The sequence below is a fragment of the Lagopus leucura genome, unplaced genomic scaffold, assembly GCF_019238085.1.
Source record: "Lagopus leucura isolate 7727_CA_CO unplaced genomic scaffold, USGS_WTPT01 Super-Scaffold_100040, whole genome shotgun sequence".
NCBI lineage: Eukaryota > Metazoa > Chordata > Aves > Galliformes > Phasianidae > Lagopus > Lagopus leucura.
This window is the reverse complement of record NW_024962289.1, coordinates 3295332-3316625: the sequence shown is the minus strand read 5'-3', so window position 1 is coordinate 3316625 and position 21294 is coordinate 3295332. Positions and strand designations below refer to the sequence as shown.

Sequence of the window (21294 nt, the reverse complement as noted above, 5' to 3'; positions counted from 1 at the left end):
CAGGACTTCTGGGAGCACAGGGGGCGATGTGGCCGAGCTGGCAGCGCTCAGGGGTTACCCCAAGTAGAAGAGCTTTACGTGGGGTGTTGGGTGGTTGAGTTTTCTCGAGTCAGAGGACTGGAGAACCAACAGTCCCCCATTAGAGAACAGAAAACCTGAATGTTGCTTATTGCCTCTATTGAACATTGCCTCTATTTGTCTGTGCGCTCCCTGCGTCAAGCAGTGCGGCCACAGCTGTGCCCCAGTCTAACAGCTCTGTGGGGCCGTGGGGTGGGATGTTGGTCACACAGGGCTGCCCCATTGGCACCTCCCATTCCTCCCTATGTCCCTGCACCAGCAGTACAGTGGCCCCCTCCATACCTATTGTTACCCAGAGGGACCCCCTGCTGCCCCACATCCCAGCCAGGGGACCAGCTGACACCTCTAACCGAGCACGGAGCCAGAGCAGGGGTGGAAGCATTGAACTTCTGGGGGCCCTGCCTGGTTCTGCTTCTTCCCAATGGGAGAAAAAGGCTTACAAAGCTGCCAGTCACTGCTGTCTGATCTGCCCTAACCCAGATCGGAGTGGGACTGATTACCGGAGGTGGATGATTTCAGCAGGAGGGTTTAAATGGAACCAGGTGATGGGATCGGTGTGGTTCCATCTGGGTCTGCAGCACTCTGAGTGAGGAGAGGGTGTCCACCAGCTCCAGGGTGGGAGCTGCAAGTCCAGTGTCAGATCAATTTATTATCATTGCTTTTATTATTATTATTATTATTATTATTATTATTACTATTCTGAAGTGAAATGAACAGTTCCTCTTCCCACTCCCGAGGCGTTCCTGGCTGCGTCCCCTTGTTGAAGCACAGCGCTGGTTCCCCATTGCCACTCTGCCTTGGAGCGGAGAGCCCACTCTGTCCCTCCTGGTGACAGTGACACGGTGACGTGATGAGTGATGATGTGGTGACATGGTGGCATGGTGACACTGTCCCACACAGCACCGCTCAGCCGGGGAGCCGCTGTCAGGTTGGGACGTTACAGGGCGGCCAAAGCAGCTGAGCGCCCGTCCCTGCTTTCCATCCCAGCGCTGCGGGCGAGAGGCTTTAATCTAATTACATGCTTTATTTGCGCCAATTTGTTTTCCAATCAATCTTGCTCAGCCAGAATAAAGGAGGTTTCCGCGGGCTTGTTCGCACTCCTTGTTCCAAGGGAGAGGTTCGGGCAGTTCCCCTGGATGGCGGTGCGTCCCGCTGCCCCTCGCGTGGGGCGGATGGCCCCATGGCACGGCCGTAAGGAGGGTTGGGGCATCCCAGGCACGGCGCTTTGGGAAGAGGCTGTGGGGTGGGGATCCTGCCTGGGGCTGTGGGGCTGAGTGTGGTGCAGGGGGTGCTCTGTGAGCTTTGGCTCCCCCGTGCTGGCTGTCAGCCCACAGCGGCATTTAGGGCCCAACCTGGGGGAAATCAATGGGGATTCAGCTGTATAAATCAGGATTAGAAACGCAAATCCCATGGGGGTTCAAAGCCTCAAACCTGCAGTTTGAGTTACACGCCCCAGCCAAGGAATGAGGCTGTAATTGCTCTGTCATGTCGGGATTGAGGGCCATTCATTTCCGTTCCTGACATGTGGCTTTGGTGCAGTATTGGTGCAGTATGAGTTACCCTTTAGAAACTGCGAGCACTGCAATTTGCAGCCCTGAGCCCACTGCCTGCATCCCACACCCATCCCATTTCCAACCTGCAACCTTTCAATACCCATCCCACATCCATCCCACATCCATCCCACATCCAACCTACATCCATTCCACATCCATCCCATATCCATCCCGCATCCATCCTACATCCATCCCATATCCAACCTACATCCACCCCACATCCATTCCATATCCAAACTACATCCATCCCATATCCATCCCATATCCAACCTACATCCATCCCACATAAATCCCACATCCATTCTACATCCATCCCACATCCATCTCATATCCAACCTACATCCATCCCACACCCATCCAGCCCCATTGCTGTAGGGTTCAGCCCTGCACTGTGCTTCCCTGCAGCGTTCAGCCTCCCACTCTCAACTCCAGCTCTGCAACCAAAAATGAAGTGTGTTTACAAAACCGAATGGAATACAGCTTTGCAGCCCCCACCTCTGACTCTGCTCACCTCCATGGAGCGCCAGTTGCTTCCCCAGCCCCACTGCCGGGCTGACCCCACGGGGTTGGGGTAACAGTGGGGCTCTGTGGGGTGAGGACGGGGCTGTGGGGCACTGTGGGAGGGGTCTCTGTGCCCTAGGAGAGACAGAACTGCTGACAGCCCCCGGCCCCACAGAGGGGTGTCTGGGTACACCCCCCCACAGCTTCTCCTTGTGTTCCAGCTCATTAATGGTGTTTCCCTGCCCCCCCTCTGCCCCACAGACTGTGACTCGTATTGCAAAGCCTCCAAGGGGAAGCTGAAAATTAACATGAAGAAGTACTGCAAGAAGGACTACGGTGAGTGCAGCCACCCCAAACCCGGCAGTGCTGTGCTGTAGGGTGAGGGGCAGACAGTGCTGCAGGGCGGGCAGTGCTGTGGGATGGGGTGTTATGGGATAAGAGATGCTATGGGACAAGAGATGCTACGGGTAAGTGATGCTGTGGGATATAAAATGTTATGGAATAAGAGAGATTATGGGATTAGAGATGTTATGGGTTAAGGGATGCCGTGGAATAAGTGATGTTGTGGGATAGGAGATGCTATGGGATATGAGATGCTATGGGAGAAGTGATGCTGTGGGAGAGGTGATACTCTGTGATATAAGATATTATGGAATAAGAGATGTTATGGGACAAGAGACGCTGTGGGATAAGTGATGTTATGGGATAAGGGATGCTATTGGAGAAGAGATGCTATGGGAGGAGTGATGCTGAGGAATAAGAGAGGCTGTGGGAGAAGTGATGCTGTGGGATGGGATAGCAGTGCCGCAGGGTAGATGATGCTGTGGGATGAGTGCCGCTGTGGGGGAGGCAACGCCAAGGGACGAGCGATGCTGCAGAGTCAGCAGTGCTTTGGGATGAGGAATGCTTTGGGATCAGCAGTGCTCTGGGACAGCAGTGCTTTGGGATGGGGGAAGAGCGAGGCTGTGGGACCGGCAATGGGGCGCTCAGTGCTGGGACAGCTCACACTTCCCACAGAGCTGGGAGCGAAGAAAGGGCTGCAAAGTTGCACGGGGGATAATGCAGCCCCTCTGAGTGACACCGCGGTGGGATGCCAATTAGGAGACTCTTTTCCTCATCACTCCGTGGCATCGCTACACTGAATGTCCTAAAAGGCCCTAATTAGCTGAACGGAGCTCCTGCTCCCGCGGGCTCCGCTGGCTGCTATCACCCCACACTCCTCAATGGGGCCTTTGAGCTGGCCGCCCCATTCACGGGCTGAAAGGGGACGTTGGCCCCAATTCATTGCCCTATATCTCTGCTTTGGGTACTGTTGCGGTGGGTTTTTCTTTGGATAAATTGGGCTCTTTCCCACAAGATGGGTTCAGTGCAAATATTTGCAGTACAGCGGTGATGGGGCGGGAGGGGGGAGGGGGCGGGGGGGGGGTCCCATAGTGCTGTGCCCACTGCCCCACTGCTGCACTGTGGGGAGAGCCCCAGCAGAGGTGTGGGGCTGGATGGCCCCGTGCCCCACCGGGATTAAGGGCTGTAAATCCCCCATATTGAGGCAGTAGGAAACTGGAGAGGCAAAGCTCAGCGCCTTTGCCAAATACGTTTAAAAAAAATAATAATAAAAAGGGAAAAAAAAAAAAAAGAAAGAAAAAAAATCCCATATGAACATTTTGCTCCAGCGGGGGAGGATGCAGTGCTTTCCATTCCCAGAGTGTCATCACTGCGGTCCCAAAGGCTCTGCCCTGTATCCTCTGTGTGCGGGACGCAGTGGGGCTGAGCATGGGGAGCTGGGGGTGGAGCATGAGATTCTGTGGGGCTGCATATGAGATGGAGTAGGGGCTGCAGATGGGATGCATTGAATCTTCGTGTGGGATGCAGTGGGGCTGAGTGTGGGATACAGTGGGGACGAGCACAGGATGCAGTGGGGCTGACATGGGATGCTGTGGGGCTGAGCATGGGATGCTGTTGGGCTGCATGTGGGATGCAATAGGGCTGAGCATGAGATGCAGTGGGGCTGAGCGTGGGATGCAGTGGGGATGCTTATGGGCTGCGGTGGGGTTGAGTATGGAATGCACTGGGGCTGCATATGGGATGCAATGGGGCTGAGCATAGGATGCTCTGGGCACCGTGTGGGATGCAATGGGGCTGCATATGGAATTCATCACAGCTGTGGCAGTGCCAACAGTGCCTCAGCTTCACTTCCTCCACCCCATGGACAGAGGCAGCACACAGCCATCCCCAGCAGCTCTCCCCACACCGTGGGTCAGCATGGGGTGCCCTGCGAGCTCCTCCCAGTTCCTTCCCACTCACTCTCTCCATGCTGTCAGCGTGGAGCCGGGCAGGTCAAAGGTTTGTGCTCTTTTGGAAAGATTTGTTTCCAAAAACTAAAAGTTGGCCGATGCTCACATTTTGTTACCTTCACACCAGGCTGGGAAATACACGGTCAGAGCTTCGGCTGTTTGTTTAATTCTTCTTCTCCCTTTTTTCTTTATTTTTTTTTTAATGAAAGCAGCTGGTGTGCATGCCGTGCTCGGCAGGAAAAGTACTGACACTGTGCAGGGTGGGGGCGTGCAGCGGAGGGCTGTGCAGTGCGGGGTTGGGGGTGTGCAGTGTGGGATGGAGGGCTGTGCAGGGCAGGGTGCGTGGTGTGCACTGCAGGATAGGGGGTGTGCAGTGCAGGATGGAGAGCTGCAGTGGAAGGTGGAGGGGTGTGCAGTTCAGGGTGGGGAGTGTGCAGTGTGGGGCGCAGGGCTGCGCAGTGTGGGGTGGGGGGCTGCGGTGAGCAATGGAGGGCTGTGCAGTGTGTGTGGGGGGTGAGGCTGAGCTCGCTCTCCTCTCTGCAGCTCACATGTAACAGCCTTTCTCCTCTCCCTCCTTCTTTTCCAGCTGTGCAGATCCACATCCTGAAAGCGGAAAAAAATGCCGACTGGTGGAAGTTCACCGTCAACATCATCTCCGTCTACAAACAGGGCAGCAACCGGCTGCGGCGTGGGGATCAGACCCTGTGGGTGCACGCCAAGGACATCGCCTGCAAGTGCCCCAAGGTGAAACCCATGAAGAAGTACCTCCTGCTGGGCAGCACCGAGGACTCTCCAGACCAGAGCGGCATCATCGCGGACAAGAGCAGCCTGGTGATCCAATGGCGGGACACGTGGGCACGGCGGCTGCGGAAGTTCCAGCAGCGGGAGAAGAAGGGGAAATGTAGGAAGGCGTAGGGAGGAACAGTGATGGACTGAGTGCTGCTGGGTGCGGGCGGGGGGTGGGCATGGGGGGCTCACGGCATCTTGTATCCAGGGATGAAGCGGGGGGAAAAAAACCACGTGAAACCCAACGATGGAACTGCAGATGTGGTGATAAAAGCGCTGGGCGGAGAGGGGGTGTGGAGCGGTGGTGGGGGCGGGGGACAGGGGTACCCAGGGACACCGAGATGGCACCAAAAGGACAGCTGGGTGGCACTGAGCTGACACTGAAAGGACAGCACTGCGCTGCTGCTGGGCACCAACCCGCACCGAACAGACACTGATGGCACCGGAGTGGCTCAGAACTGACTTGGAGCTGACAGCAAACTGGCACCAAACTGATACCCGACATCAAACCCACAGCAAACCAACACCAAATAAATACTGAGACAACAGTGAACCAATCCCTGCCACCAAACCATCACCAAACTGCTATCGCTGCACCCACACCAAGGCAGCCAGGAGCACAGCGGCGATGCTGGAGGAGCCCTCCCCAGAACATGGACCCCAACTTACAGCAGCAGCCCAGTACAGAGCTGGCACAGCCATCCTGGGCCCCTCAGTGCTGCGGTGCTCACAGTGGGGCCAGGGCAGGACAAGGTGCACACTGCACTCCCACCCCACGGAAACACCCAACCGTGGCTGCCTCAAGAATTGCCCCAGGACAGCAAACAGCCTCCAGACAAAGGCCGGGTGCCACGGCACTGCTCAGCCCTGTGCTCAGCCCCAGGGCACAGCAGGGGCTCCTGGGGTCCCCCAGTCCAGGGCTGCGAGGGCAGTGTGATACCTGGGGGGGAAGCAAACATTCAGTCGCTACGCAAAGCAAAACCTCCCCGCTCTTTTTCCTTTCAGGAAACTTGGAAACATCCATTTTATGACATTTTCCAGCGGTTTTTGCCTTGTTTTATAGCAATCGACAATATTTATGTAATGACATAAACCACCATAAAGCGAGGCAGCCATGTAAATAGGTGCAAAGCAGAGGGCTCCAGGGCAGCAGCCGCCATGGAGGGAGGGAGGAAGAGAGGGAGGGAGCTCTGCAGAACCCCCAGTCCCATAGGAAGGGCTCTGGGGGAAAAGCAGCCTCCAAGCCCAGCTCTGCTCATCCCCTCTCCCAGCACAGAGCTGGATTCCCCCAGCGCAGAGCCCAACATGAGGCAGCAGCCATGCGTCCAAGGGGACTGCGGCCACCAAGAATCTGTCCCCAGGTCCCTTCCTGCCCTGCACAGCATGAAGGTGAGCACAGGGGATGTGGGGATGCTCACAGTGCGTGCCCTGTGCCCCCGAGAGCCTTCCTCAGCTCCCAGCACAGCCCCAGCGCTCCCAGCTCTGCTCCACCAGCCAGCTCCAATACAGGCACCAGGCCTTGGTGCCCCTGGGGTTCCAGCCCCATCCATGGCCCTGTAAGCACGACTAGGGGAGCAGCTGGTGCCACTGGTACAACTGGTGCCCTCAGTGACCTTGGTGACGTTTGGTGACTGGTGTCACCGGTGCCACTGGTACAACTGCTCCTCTCGGTGACTTTGATGCAGCTGGTGCAACAGGTGCCACTGTTGCCGTTTGTGCCACTGGTGTCACTGGTACAACTGGTGTCCTTGGTGACCTTGGTGCAGCTGGTGCTACCGGTGCCACTGGTACAATTCACGCTTTCGGTGCCTTTGGTGCAAACGGTGCCACTGCTGCCACTGGTGCTCATCTCTTGGGCCGTCCCAGCACTGGGTGTCCATGGGTGCAGCCCTTCCCCACACCCCCAGGATCAGCCCAGGGGACCCTGCAGCCATCACCCAGCGAGGCAGATCTTCACCCCCAACCGTCACCCCCACGGGCAGAGCTGCGCTGTGTCACTCGTCCCGTGAGCCCAGCGCCCCTTGGGGCACCATCCCACAGTGCTGGGACCCCGCTGGGAGCTGGGGACGACCAGGGGGGACGTGACAGAGGTTGGGATGGGGCCGAGGAGCAGCACAAATGCCCACACCGCCACCACTCCGTCCCCTCCATTGCATCCGTCCCCACGCAGCCGCCTCCCCTCGGTCCCGGAGCTGTCGCAAACCTGTGTTCATTTTTATGGTTTTGATTATTTCTGTTAATATCTTGAACTGTAAATGTTGTTTAGTTACGACCATCGCATACGGCTTTGGGCAATGTTTCTTTACGATGCATACTAATATATTATGGTTATTATATATGAATATATTTAATGACACGTGGAAAAAAAAAATGTTGTGGATTTTCTTATTGTTTTGCCGAGTTACTGTTGGTTTTTGGGGTTTTTTTGGTTCCGTTTTTCGGTTTATTTTTTCCTCTCGGTTCGTTTCGTTACATTGGCTGTAACTGAACCCGAAGGAGCTTGTAACTGCCCAGCACCCACTGCTAGAACTAAAGTCAGAAACGCATCGAATAAACTCTTGTAAACCGTCACGGTGTGCACAGAGCTCTGCTTCCCATCACCCCCAGGGTATGGGGACACCTCTGGGTGCCAACCCGCAGCTGGGATGGGGCTCAGCAGAGCCCCACGATGCTCCCCATCCCTGCAGGGGGGGGGGATTTCAGCCCTAGAGGAAAAAAAAAACCCCAAGCAAACGGTGCTGCAAACGGTGCTGCAGTCGGCTGTGGGGTCAGCCCGTGTGACCCATGCTCTCGGTGCCTCCATTGATTTATTCATTCCAAAACATCACGGAGGGCAGAAATCTCAGATCTTTACTGCGGGGACAAATGGTTCGGTGGGTTCCTTTCTCCACCCCCCCATCCTGAGCTCTCAGTGCGGTGTGAAGCGGCAAATGGGCTCCTGGGCCCCGCGGCCACAGCAACGAGATGCCAGATGTCAGCAGAAGGTAAAGCTGGGAGGCAGCAGAGCCCCTCCCCAAAGTCAGCTCCTGGGTGCTGTGTGCCAGGGGTGCTGGCGAGCACTCCGGCAGCAGGCAGACAAGTCGTATAGAAACAGACCGGCTTTTATTCTGTAGTTATTGCTTGCTCTACCAAGTCAGAAATCAAATTGGCAAAGATAACAAAATAACAATTGGTTTTCTTTTTTTTTGGCCACGAATGAGTGTTCAGTATCACTTTTCTGTCATTTTTAATAAGTCATCCTTCCCTTCAGTTTAAAATTATAAAAGGAGGAGGCAGATCTCAGCCCCAGGATGGGAGCAGGGATAACAGCACACGTCCCAGGGCACGGCACAACAGGGCGGCTGTGCTTTAAGCACACTGTGCACCCAGGGGCCCCCCGTACCCAGCAGCAGCAGCAGGCAGGGAGCACATCAAGGCTCTTGAGGTGGAGCTGCTCTGGGACGTGCAGCCACTGCACGGCTGCGTCCTCCCAATCCAGGCAGGGAGAGAATCCTCAGCCGTGCGCCGAGCGGAGGGACGGCGTCTGCTGGACACGGCTTCATGGTGACGCTGCGGGGCTCCTGGGAAGCACAGCAGGGCTCTGTGCAGCACGGGGCTCTCTGTGGAGCTCAGCTGCAGCTCCATCGGGCCCCCCTACTTCGTCGGCCAGACAGCGACCACAGCGATGGCAATCAGCAGCAGCACGATCACCACCAGCATTCCTGGAAGAGAGGAGACAGGCGGTAAGGTTCGCTGCCTTCATCTTTTACAATTGGCCTTTTGCAATCACAGCCCCCACCTCCCCTCCAGCGCCCGCTGCCCCCCCAGGCACATCTCCATTCCCGCAGCTCTGTGAGCCCCCCAGTCTCGTTGCTCTTCTCTCACCGACCCCTCAAATTAATTTTTAGCTGTGCCTGCGGAGTATCTTCCTGCTCTGACATCTGCCTCACAACGATTACAGGGGATACGTTCAGCTCGTTGCAAGAGCTGCTCTGGAATCCCTCTGTCCCGTCCCGCCGGGGGAAAGGATTATTGGGGAGGAAACCCAAATTGCATCAGGAAATTGTTTCCAACGCAAACTACTCCCACTTTCAGAGAACTCTGCCGAGTGTGAGCAGAGCTCCCAGCGCCGATCCTGCCTTTGGGAAATGAACGTGGTGGTGTGCACAGCAGAGCTCTGCCCCACGGTGCAGCCACTGCCCCACATCCCTGAGCCCACGGATGGGCAGAAGCGCTGCCTTGGAGGGCCGGGCTGCACGCACAGCCCCACACCGGGCCCTCCAGCAGTGGGACCTGGGTCGGTGTCTGCCCGCAGCCCTCCCAGCAGAGCTGTGGGAACACACTGGGGCTCCAAGAGCGGAAAAAAAACGTCCCCACTCTCAGTCGGTAAGCAGATGACGATTACTCAACCACTTACAATATTTACAAGTCCAGCTCATGGCAATTAAAAAAGGATGTATTAAAATAAACTCCTCTTTCCAAGCTGGAAAAGGATATTAGAGACGGCTCTTTGTCAATAGTGTCATGTTTTCTGTGCAGGAACCATCTCAGCGCCAGGCCCGACGTGTTTTTCCAGCACTGCTCCTCCTGCTCCACTCAGCCCAATTCAGATCTGCTTTGCCCCCCAGGCTGTGCTCACAATGCTCAGCACCACACATCCTCTCTGCGTGCAGATCTGCGCCGGGGGGAGGCAGTTTAGAGGGTGCAAATCTTTTGCACGGTTTCAGTGCGATGGAGTTTATGGACTTCAGCAATTAAGAGACGAGCGAGATCGGTTTCTTGGAACACGCTCTGTAGGTGTGAGCTATTAATGATACTGAGTTAATGGGGCGTAATTATTCCTTGACAGCTCCCAACAAGGGCACATAAACACAGCAGTGCTGCGCAGCGGGGAAGGTTGGGGACACACAGGCTGAGGCTGATGGGCAGCAGGGGGAAGCTGCAGAGTGTGCAGGGCAGCGGCAGCAGAAGGCAACATTCTGCATTTACTCTCAGAAGAGATGGTTATTAAAACCCAGAGCCCCAGAAGCAGGGTGTGAGGATTTGCTCCCATAGGACGTAGAGGGGATGGCAAGACGCAGCAATCAGCTGGCACCCAGAGCCCGGGGCAGGAGGTGTGTGCTGTGGGTAAGCTGAGCTCCCTGCCGGTGCCCTTTGGTGGTAGCGCCAGCAACGGCCGGAGCCCAGCTCTGATTTCTGCTCCTCAGCACACGGCTGATGCTGATGCCTTCACAGCCCACTGCTGCTCATGCCAGCTTTGTGACAAGGCAGTATTTACCGTGAAATATCCATTACTGTGCTCAGTGTAACTCCTGGGAATCCGAGCGTGTTTAGGATCTGGCCGGGACCCAAGTGCCTTTTAAAAAGGCAGGATGGAACTCTGTCATAAATACATCTTGTTTTGACACCTCCCTCCTGAATGTGTGTCAAAGGATCTCTGGTCCACCTCTGTCAGCCCACTGATTTCCTATGAGCACTGTCCTGAAGCCGTGGCACCACAGCCGCCGAGGCTGAATGCGCCATCCCTCCATGGGGGCTCAAGGAACCCAACAGCGGTGGGGTTGGAAGGCACCCTATTGAGGCACCCCCAGCTCAGGCTGCCCAGGGCCATCACTGCCCACCTCCAGCTGTGGGCAGCAGTGCTGGGCTCTCTGGGTGCAGCCCAATGGCACTGGCAAGCACTGGGGAGAAGGTCCAAAATAATTTTGCAGTGCCCTAGGAGAAATGATGAAAGCAAGTGCCAGGGTGAGTTTGCCTGCGATAGCTGAGCAAGGAAATCTCTTCCAGTCCTCGCTGCAGTGGATAGGCCTGATAAATAGGAGAAGTAAATCCGAGCGCATGCAGAGGGACAGCTTCTCCTTCCATGGAGGATTCCACTGTTCAATTCAGTGCAGTGCCATCCTCAGCACTGGTGTCTTTTATAGATAGTATAAAAATAATAAATAGCATGCTAGGACTTTAAAAAGCCTCGTATAGCATTACATTATCTGGAAAAAGCCGCTCGTTTTGTGCCAAGAAAGCTCTATTCCCACCGAACTGTCTCTGCAGAAGTTTATGAACAAGTCTTCTTTTATACCAGACACGGAGCGCTAACTTATAAACACATAATGGCTGTTTTATGGGGCGGGAGGGAAGCAGGGAGAGGATGGAGCTGTAACCAGAGGCTGGGCTGCTTTCTTTATGGACATTCTAACCTCACAGTGTTAAAAAAAAGAAAAGCCAACACCTTTATCTACTTTCTCAGTGTGTTAATTTGCTGCCCAATTCCCGGCCCCAACCTGTCAGGGCAGCACAGCCCCACTCCTGCCCCTGCTGTGCTCATCCAGCACCCAGCACACCCATCCTGCCGCCCTTCGCCTTCCCTAAAAGAAGCCACTTTCTCCCCCCAAAGCTATAAAGCCTCTCCCCCTGACATCCTCCTGCCTTCAAGTGAGACAGGGCATGCAATTTGTATTGCATTAAGAACCACTTTAGCACAAATCCCACGCTATTAAGCCGGCTTGTATGTAAATACACTCCCCGATCCCTACACCTGCATCACTGCAGCCGTCTCCCTGGAGGCCCTGCTCTTTATTAGCTCTGTGACAGCCAAACCTGTGCTGGGGCTGTGCAAAGCGCCGTGGCTGTGTGCTGTCCCACTCCTGTCCACCGGGGAGTCCAGCATTATTGCTTCTGACCTCCCTTGGTCAGCCCAGAAATTCAACACTGCACTCGTACCTCTCAGCTCTGACATGGAAATCATTGGCAGCGCTCACACAAATCAAGACCAGGCTCCGAGAAGGGTTATTAAAGGCTCCAACGCCCATGTGTTTCATTGGGTCTGAGGGAAAAAAGGAGACACTGCTCATGAAAGCTAAGCTCTTTGGAAACAACAACTATTGCATTATTAATTCCTTGTTTGGAAGAGAGACAGAGCTAGGTCATTCCTGTGTAGGACGAAAAGCTCGGGAGTTATCCTGCACTCAGAGTTACCCATGCAACGCTAGGTGAAACGTGTGAACAGAACCAAATGCACAGGCGTTGCTCCAGGCAGTAACTCCTGGGCCACGGTGGTTCCCATATCCCCTTCAGGGGAGGTTCAGGCTGGATATTTGGAAAATGTTCTTCTCCCAAAGAGTGGTGATGCAGTGGCACAGCTGCCCATGGAGGTGGTGGGATCACCGTGCCTGGGGTGTCCGGAACAGTGGAGATGTGGCACTGGAGGATGTGGACAGTGGGATGTGGCATGGTGAGCTGGGTTGGGGTGACCTTAAGGGCCATTTCCAAACTCACTGACTGCTATTCTATGCTATGACAAGCTGCATTTTGCTGCCGTGCTCCTCTCTCTGCAGTGTGAGGCTGTTAGCATGAGCCTTCCATCGGGTCACAATGCACTGACAGCAGCACTGCGGGCAAACGACAGCGGGGCAGAAACAAATGGCAAAGCTGGTTTCAGAAGAGAGGCAAAGTGGGTTTAAATCCAAAACTGTTGCTCTTCAGTGATCAAATGATCCCCAGCGTTCGGGTCCCAAACCACATGTACAGCCCAACAGAACGGTAGGAGGTGAGATGAGCGTTTCTCTTAACCCATTATTGCTAGACCTCAATTTGCTTCTCTTCTAATCTATTTTTCAAATTACAAACTCATGCCAGATAGCGCATTGAACCACTTCCAAGAGCACTTGCAGGGAAATCCCACATTCTTTCAAGAGAGCGATGCATATTTTGTAAAAACCCAACCTCAAATGAGCTGCCACGGCCGGAGGAGCTGAGTGCAGCCCTCCCACCAGTGGGCTTCCACCACTTCTCACATCTCCAGCACAGCCACTGCTCACTCTGCACCAAGGGAATCTGTGCTTCTGGCACTCCTTGATGCCTGCAATCCAAAGCTCGAGGTGCCACGTAAATGCAAACACGGTGATGCCTCTACAGGTCTCCCTAAGATACAGTTCATCCACCTCCTGTGTCAAGGGGAGACACAGACGAAAGCAGGCACGGCTGAGGAAGGTTTCTGGTGGAGCTGAGGACTGCTGAGATAATTTCCCTTCCACGGTGCAGAACTGCAGCTCAGAGAGAGGTGTAGCATCTGTTTGTGTTTGAAGACAGGTCGAGGGCACAGCAAGAGCAGGACTGTGGTAACGCGTCCCTCTAGGGAGCTGGGTGAACTGTGAGCTGTCACAGGGCTACGAGGGGCAGACAGTGCCACGTACATTTGATACAGCATTACTGAGTCACAGAGCACTGAAACAACTCACACACATCCAAGCGACGCCTTCTGCAAACTCTTCTGATGACTTGCAAATAAAACCACTTACTGCAGTCCTCAGCACACAAAGAGCGGACGCAAATCCAGCAAGAGGGAAAAGCTGAAAGTTCACAAACCATGCCCAGCAAACACCAACAGTTTAAGCCCACCGTTCCACGCAGGAGCCCCTAGCTGGTGCTTTCCCTGATACCGTCTATTTTACTTCCAGTCAAACCTGGCAGCTTCCACTGAGCTCTGCCTGATGCTTTTGGTGATGCGTGCAGGGGAAGCACAGGCTGCACACAGCCAGCCCGACGCAGGACATCACCCAGACCCCAGCATGCACGAAGCTGGAAACGTGCTCATGTTTTTTTCCTTTTGCTCTTGCTCGAGTGACTTCACAGACTTTCCTTGCCTGTCCTCACACTGCTATTATCAAACTATTTCCAAACCCAAAGGTCATCGGCAGACACGGTTACTGGATTTTTTTGCATGTAGCTTATTTTTCTTCCTTTTTCTTAAAATTAAATAAGCACGCACACTTTCCAACTTTCCCTTCTCCAAGCTCTCTAGCATCCTTTCCCTTACATAAGCAATGCCAAGAAACAAGATCAGTCAAGAACTGGGCTGCATTTCTGAACAACTGTGTTACAGTTTGGAATGGGACTTGTGAAAGTCTGAAAACCAGCAGCATGCACTAAGCCTTCCCAGAAGAAAGGAAACAAAACAAGCCTGGGAGAGACCCTACAAATCCCTGCCTTTAGACCAGGCTCACTCAAGTGAGTCCAACCAATACACAGGTGGCACTGAACTCTTCTTTTCCAGCATACATATGCAAAAACCAGCAGGGAATCATGAAATAGTTGAGTTGGAAGGCTGTTTGGGTTGGGTTGGAAGGGACCTTGGTTGGGTTGGGTTGGAAGGGATCTTCATTGGGTTGGGTTGGAAGGGACTTAGGTTGCATTGGGTTGGGGTGGGTTGGAAGGGACCTTGGTTGCGTTGGGTTGGAAGGGGCTGAGTACCTTCCCCCAGCTCAGGCTGCCCAGGGCCCATCCATGGCCTTGGGCACCTTCAGGGATGGGGCACCCACAGCTCTAGGCAGCAGTGCCAGGGTCTCACTGCTTTTTAAGTGAAGAATTTCCACTCCACATCCAACCTAAATCTCCCCTCATTTAGCTAAAAATCTTTCCCCAACCTTTACCAACCTGCACAGGCAGCAGGGCCAGGATGGGTTACATCCCAGAGTCGCAGCTCCTCCTCAAATCCATCCATCCTTTGCTCCTTCCCCAGCAGCCTGCACACTGGCACAGGGCTTCAGCCCAGCTGGCAGCCCCCAATGGATCCTAAAAGGAACCGCCACCCCAAGCCGCTACCTGGGGCAGCGCTATGCAGGGCCACGACAGATGATCCCAGTGGGGGGCTGTTGTTCCTCCAGTAAAAACAAATGGGAAAAAAAATAAATAAAATGAAAGGATTGCTCTGCTGGCCTGGCACAGAAGGGACATCTGCCTGTGTCCATCTGCCGCTGCGCTGACACCCCGGCTTTGTTTTTGGTAGGGTCAGTTTTCTGCCATTATAGCTCCCTGAACCGGCCCACCAGGATGCTGTGCCAGCACAAGGAAAGAGATGGGAGCGTGGGGAGAGGGAGCAGGTAGCCCCAGATCTGCTCAGACACATCAGTAAATTGCCCCATAAGGCTCTTAAATCACTTGAGGAGGTATTATCTTTTGCCTCCTCCTTTGTTTTTCACTCCACCAAATGCTGGGGTTACTGGGTGAGATGGATGTATTATAGTGCCAGAGTGCTTCTGAAATGTTTAAAGCATCGACAACCAGCGTTATGCCTGAAGGCAACAGTAAAATAAGTAAAATAAAGAAATCACAGCTCAAGTCAGTCCAATGGAAGGAATAAGCTGCAGAAACAGAACTGCAGCTTTGCTGCTCTATCTGAACCTGCGAGAGGAACTTTACGAGCAAGGCGCTGACCAAGGAGGGTGAGTTATAGCACAAAACCATCATGTACTGTTCACACCAAGTCATTTCAGGTCAGATTAAGTGTTCTTGAAGCCTGGTCCATGTGTCTTTTATTTTAAAAAGTGCCCTACTTGCTCAGGAATTGTAAGAACTCCCGAAAATGGGATGCTGGCTCCTAAGTCACTTGGATGCTGAACTGCGTGGTCAGAAGGGCTGAGATTTACATACAAATTGCAAAGCTTCTAAATGGCTTCCTCAGAGCAAGAAACGGGGGTGGAAAAGAGAGAATATTTAATGATTAGTTCCTTATGGGCACGACATTCTTGAAGCATATTTCTTGCAGTCCCTGGAACACTCCTGCATTCTTGACTGCAAAATGGCAGTAAGTGATTTCCTTTAAAAGCCTTGTCTTTTATTGGAATACTAAAAATACCCCAGCAGCCCCACTCCACACCACTCTCTCTCTTTCCTGGACAGGCACCATCAACCCTGATGTATTCTATTTTGAAGAAGGCAATAAACATTTCAGCATGGTCTGTTCAATCCCACTTCATAATAGATCCTGCATTTCCAGTGGAGCCCCTAGTAGCACCATAAATCATCTTTACACAGACTTAAGTCTGAGAAACTCTAGCTCAAAGGCAGCATGGATTTTTTTTTTCTTTAAAAAAAAAATAATAAAAATTACAAATGGGTACAAAAGAGTCAAGAATGAAATGAGTGCCAGCCTTACACATGAACCCGCCAGGATGCCCCCATCACACAGAGCTGCTGCCGTGGTTGACGAACCTGCACTGTGCAGCTTTGCTCCAGCCCATTCACTTGATGTAAACCTACCTGGAAAGATGATGCTTTGTGGGGTGAGGCTCGGAAAGAATTCCCCCCGCATCCACAACATCTGAACAAACACGGGTTCCAAACTGGGGATAACTCTGGCTGCCGCTTATTTATAAAGCTGCAGATGAAGACTGATTGCGTACAATGTCTGAACAGGTTACACACATCCACCTCTCTTTTTTACTTTTTCATTCCACGTTGACCTAAAGTCTGAACTGTTCTTCCGACTGCTTTGCTCATTGTGTCTGCCTCCATTTGCTACAGGCCTTGGAGAAGAACCTCAAAGAGGAACCTTCAGGTACACGACTACCACACTTTTATCACTGATGTTCTCGGCTTAGCCCAGGAGCTTCTCCAGTAACAGCAGAGTGCCACGAGGCTCAAGAATTAAGGCCAGCTAAGTGCAGGACGCTACCAGCCTTCCTCAGCATCAAAGTCTGATGTAGTCAAGAGCCAGAAGAGACAGAACTCAGAGTGATGGCACAGGCTGCAAACATAAATCAAGAGCGGATGATGAAAACTGCTTCGCAAGTATTAATCTGTCCACCAGGAGCTTGGTTACACAAGGCGAATCCAGCACTTGAACAGCAAGATCTGGTCAATCCAAAGAGAAGACAGTAAGTCCCAAATCATAAAACCTTCAAGAGGAAAGGCACCATTGGTTTCCAGTGCAACCCAATGCTCAAAGTACAGTCAACATCAACTCGGAGCAAGTTGCTCACTTTGATAATACAAGGCTTTGATAATACAAGGCTGGCAAACCCCTAAGAATGCTCCTGGCTCCCTCTGGATGAAGCCAAAGCAGCAGATAGGCTTGGCTCTGCTCTGAGAAAGGTACTCACTGAGCCATCAAAACCACTTCAGGAAGAACGGCATGGCAGGGACATCCCCAAAAGGCAGTGCTGCAGTGGGCAAGAGCTGAGCGTCTCAAATGCAGCGCTGAAAAAAGGCCAAGAACCTCCAACACCTTTCAGCCCGGAATGTGAAACCACAGCATGGGAGGAAAATGTGCCTGGCTCTTCCCTTGGGCTGGGGGCCGAGGGGGACCCTGTATTGGGAACTGGGTGCTGGCCACCTTCCCCTGCCCAGCACGTCCCTCATGCAAGGACAGCCCCAGGGCAGCCTGCCATCTGGCCGTGGGGACACAGCCTGACTTCTTGCCCCCCATGCCGCTCACTTTTGCTCACCCACCTGCTGCTGGTGCTGGCCACAGGGCAGCACAGTCATTAAAGTAAGTTACAGCCATCAAGAGGAGGAGTATGAGACAGGCCATAGCTCCCCACACTCGTTCCATGCTGCATGTTCCATGCATGTTCCATGCAGCATGTGCTGATGATGGGGCAGGCACAGAGCAATGCCTGTGTCACCATGGGACCGTGACACAGAGGCGCACTGTGACCTCAGCGGAGAGGGGCTGACCCCAGCGGTCACGGAACCCCCCACTGCCACTCTCGAGCTACCTTGGCAGGTAAGGCAGCAGGCTCCCTCTGCTCCTGGCACGGCGGCCCTCCAGGGGATGCCAGTGCCCCAGATCTCACCCCAGCGCCCATCTGGGCATTTCTCCACAGAGAGAATTCCTTCACGGTTGCTGACGGTGCTTCCAACACCCGACGCCGCGTTATTTGGATAGTTTGTGCCACCACCGGCCATTGCTGCAATGCAGCCCACCTTCGGCATCGCAGCTGTGCCGGTGTCTTTCCAACCCATCCCTGTCCCCAGTGTCACCTACATGGTGCCTCAGGCCTCTGTCTGGCCTGGGATACCAGGCGTCCAGGGACAGGGAGTACAGCTCCCAGCTGGGGGGCTGCCTCTAATGGTGGGTCAGTTCCCAGCTGTGGGGATGCCCCAATTTGTGGGTCAGCTGCCACCTGGGGGGATGCCCCTAAACGTTGGTCAGCTGCCACATGGGGGGATGCCCACAGTTGTGGGTCAGCTGCCACCTGGGGGGATGCCCACAGTTGTAGGTCAGCTGCCACCTGGGGGGCAGCAGTTGCCCCTGGTCATGCGCATACCTGGTGAGAGGCAGCCAGGTATGCCTGCCCCCAGTGCCCCTGCCCACCGCCAGAATCATCCCCTGGTGGCAGGGACACAGCAGCCCCAGAAGCCGACGGGGCTGCAGCCTGGGGCTACGTTCCATCGGGAGCCCCTGCAGCCCGCAGGCAGCTGCCCGCTGCAGGGCCCCCACCGCCCCGGCTCCTCAACTGTTCTCCAAGGACCTCCGGTGTGCCCAAGTCCAACCGAGGCTCCGCTCACCTGCAGCAGCGCAGCGCTGGAATCAGGTGGTGAGTTTGGGGGCTGCAGAGCAGGCGGCAGGCTGGCCGCACCGTGTGGCTGTGGGAAGGATGGCATTGCCTCACTGGGGGTGTTCTTGCTTTTCCAGCAGCGACGAGCTCAGACATCCAGGAGGACATCACTGACATCAATGACCTCCTGACCTGGATGAACAGCGGTGAGTTTGGGGGCAGCAGAGCTGGCGGGGGTTGTCTGCACCAAGCGGGTGTGGGAAAGCTGGCGTTACCCCTGTGGCGGTTTTCTTCCTCTTCCAGAAGTGGCACCCAAAACAGAGGTCCCAGAGGATGTCCCGGATGACATGCTGGACATGGATGAGCTCCTGACTTGGATGAACAACGGTGAGATTGGGGGCAGCAGAGCTGGTGGGGGTTGTCTGCACTCAGTGGGTGTGGGAAAGCTGGCGTTACCCCCGCGGGGATTTTCTTCTGTTTCCAGAAGCAGCATCCAACACAGAGATCCCGAACAACATCCTGGACATGGATGACCTGCTCACATGGCTAAACACCAGTGAGTGTGGGGGCTGCAGAGCTGGCAGGGGGGTGTCTGCACTGAGTGCCTGTGGGAAGGCTGTCCTCATCCTTCTGGGGGTGTTCTTGCTTTTTCAGAAGTGGCGAGTCCTCAGGAGGTCCCCCAGCAGAACCAGGACCCTGCTGATACCGAAACAAGGGGGACCGAAGGAACTGACATTGGAGCAGAGGCAAGACTTAACGATGAGCTGCTGCCTGAACTGGACAGCCAGGAAAGGGAAGAGCTGCTGTGGTGGATCGATGCCACACAGCCACCGAGCCCAGACATCCCAAGCAGCAGAAAAACACCACCATTCATCACAGCGCTCCCTGACTTTCCCTGGGCCATCAGGGAGCAAAATGGAGAGGCAAAGGCAGAGGCCTGGATCAGCAGCGACCTGTTGTGCACACATCCATCGTGCTGCAGGCAGCCCTCTGGGCCTCTGCCCTGCACGCCTTTCCTACCACCCTGCAGCACATCACCAGAGCTGCCCGTGCCGACCCCCCTGGATGTCCCAGCACCTCCTTCACCCAGCACAGCACGTCTGATGGAGGAGGTGCAGCAGAAGCAGCCCCGGGTGCTTCTCACCCGCCTGGCACTGCCACCCGGCTGCACGTCCTGCCATGTGCCAGGCAACCACCACCAGGGTGGCGCCAAACCGGCCAAGAGCCCAGCGCCCACCTGCACCACCAGCAGGCACCAGCGGCGCACTGGCAGCAGCCCAGCCAAGAAGAGGAAGCTGCTGCACGGCCAGGACGCTCCAGGGCAGAAACGGCGGCGCTAGGCGAAGCTGGGTGGGCTCGGCACAAACGGGAGCATCTGCAGAAGCCGGACAACATGGTGCAGCAGGAGGCAACCAACGGCCAACAGTTCAGGCTACCTGTAGGCCTGGGCTCCTCGCTGGCCCCGCGGCACACAGAGCAGCAGCAGCAGTGCTCCAGGGGCACCAGCACCGGCCCCAGCCCTACCTCTCCAAACCTGGGCTGTCCACCAACAACACCTTGGACTGGGACAACATGGGACTCTATTAGATTTCATTATGTTACGATCATTATGTTATTCCATCATTTCATTATGTCATTATGTTATTCCATCTTCAATTACATTAAATAACATCAAATCACTCAATGTTTCGTATTCACTTTGCTACATCTCTGCCTGCAGTCGTTTATGCAGCCCCAAAGCCCCCCAGACCCCACACCCATCTCCAGGGATGTTGGCGTGGTTGCAGCGAGCCGAGAGCTGCAGCTCCTCCCGCACCTCCTCACTGATGTTCTCCATCACCATCGTGCTGCCTCTGCCCCCATCACCTTCTTTTGTGCCTGGGGAAGGAAATGGCCACGTACTGAGCAATTTTTCCAAAAGAAAACGTTTTGCTCCAGTTTCTGCAGAAATGCATCAGCCTGCATGCAGAAACCTTGACACAGAGCCTCCTTATTAACACCACTTATAGCTGCTAACGACTGTAAGAGCCTCCTCAAAGGGCCAAGGGAAACAGGCTGAGTGAAGCAGCCTCTGTCAAACCAGGAGCCAACAACTACAGAGCCATGATAAGAAATTAAAGCTGAGTTGTATAATCTCTTTGAGAAGTTTGTGGTAAATGGAGCCTGAAGAGCAGAGGGCTGATAGAACACCACCGTTTGGAAGCAACGTGAAAGTTTCATGTCAGTGAAGGAAGGAATTCAATCTGCGCTGAATTCTTGAAATCATTTAGATGCTAAATGAAGTTCCTCCTCCAAAAAAAGAAAGGAAGGCATTTCTTAAAGCCCACACACAGATCTGTGACTGCTGCATGCTAGGGTATGACATAAAACTATTTTGGTTTTGGAAGGCTGCACTGAATCCTGTGTCAGCGTGGCTGGTTTCCTTCACTTCATATTTTGAATTTATCCCAGCGTAGCACACGAGGTTGTCTTTCATTTTGTGAAAACCACAAAGGAAGGGGGAAAATCCCAATATCACTTCATCTCAGTTTGTTCCCAAAACATGAGGAGTTTGTAAGCTCTCCCTCTCCCTGCCCTGCCCACTGGGGAATGGCAGCAGGACCCAAGAGCACCTGCACAAAGCAAGATGGTTTTCTCCTGATGTTCTGCATCATTTGTTGCTGTTGAAGAATGATTCCCTTTCAGAGCTCCTTAAGCTACTGCTGGATGCAGAAAAGAAAAGAACAGGTTTGAGTGAGGACTGTGCCCCTGTTACCAAACCATCAGCAGGGACAAAAAAATGTCCTGATTTACTAATGACTGCTTCTCCTTAGGACTGATCCGCTCAGC

At 54.2% G+C, this 21294-nt stretch overlaps 2 protein-coding genes across 2 annotated transcripts in view; one reads left to right on the top strand and one right to left on the bottom strand.

Annotated features, from left to right (window-relative positions):
* Positions 1-5375, top strand: part of NTN1 (netrin 1) — a 47156-nt gene extending 41781 nt beyond the window's left edge. Inside the window, exons 5-6 of the mRNA XM_042883868.1 lie at positions 2394-2468; positions 5010-5375. Coding sequence (XP_042739802.1) covers positions 2394-2468; positions 5010-5338 — 404 coding nt within the window. The 3' untranslated portion in view covers positions 5339-5375. The remainder of the gene's footprint in view (positions 1-2393; positions 2469-5009) is intronic.
* A 2917-nt stretch (positions 5376-8292) lies between these two features.
* STX8 (syntaxin 8) overlaps positions 8293-21294 on the bottom strand; it is a 78390-nt gene continuing 65388 nt past the window's right edge. Inside the window, exon 8 of the mRNA XM_042883872.1 lies at positions 8293-8910. Coding sequence (XP_042739806.1) covers positions 8843-8910 — 68 coding nt within the window. The 3' untranslated portion in view covers positions 8293-8842. The remainder of the gene's footprint in view (positions 8911-21294) is intronic.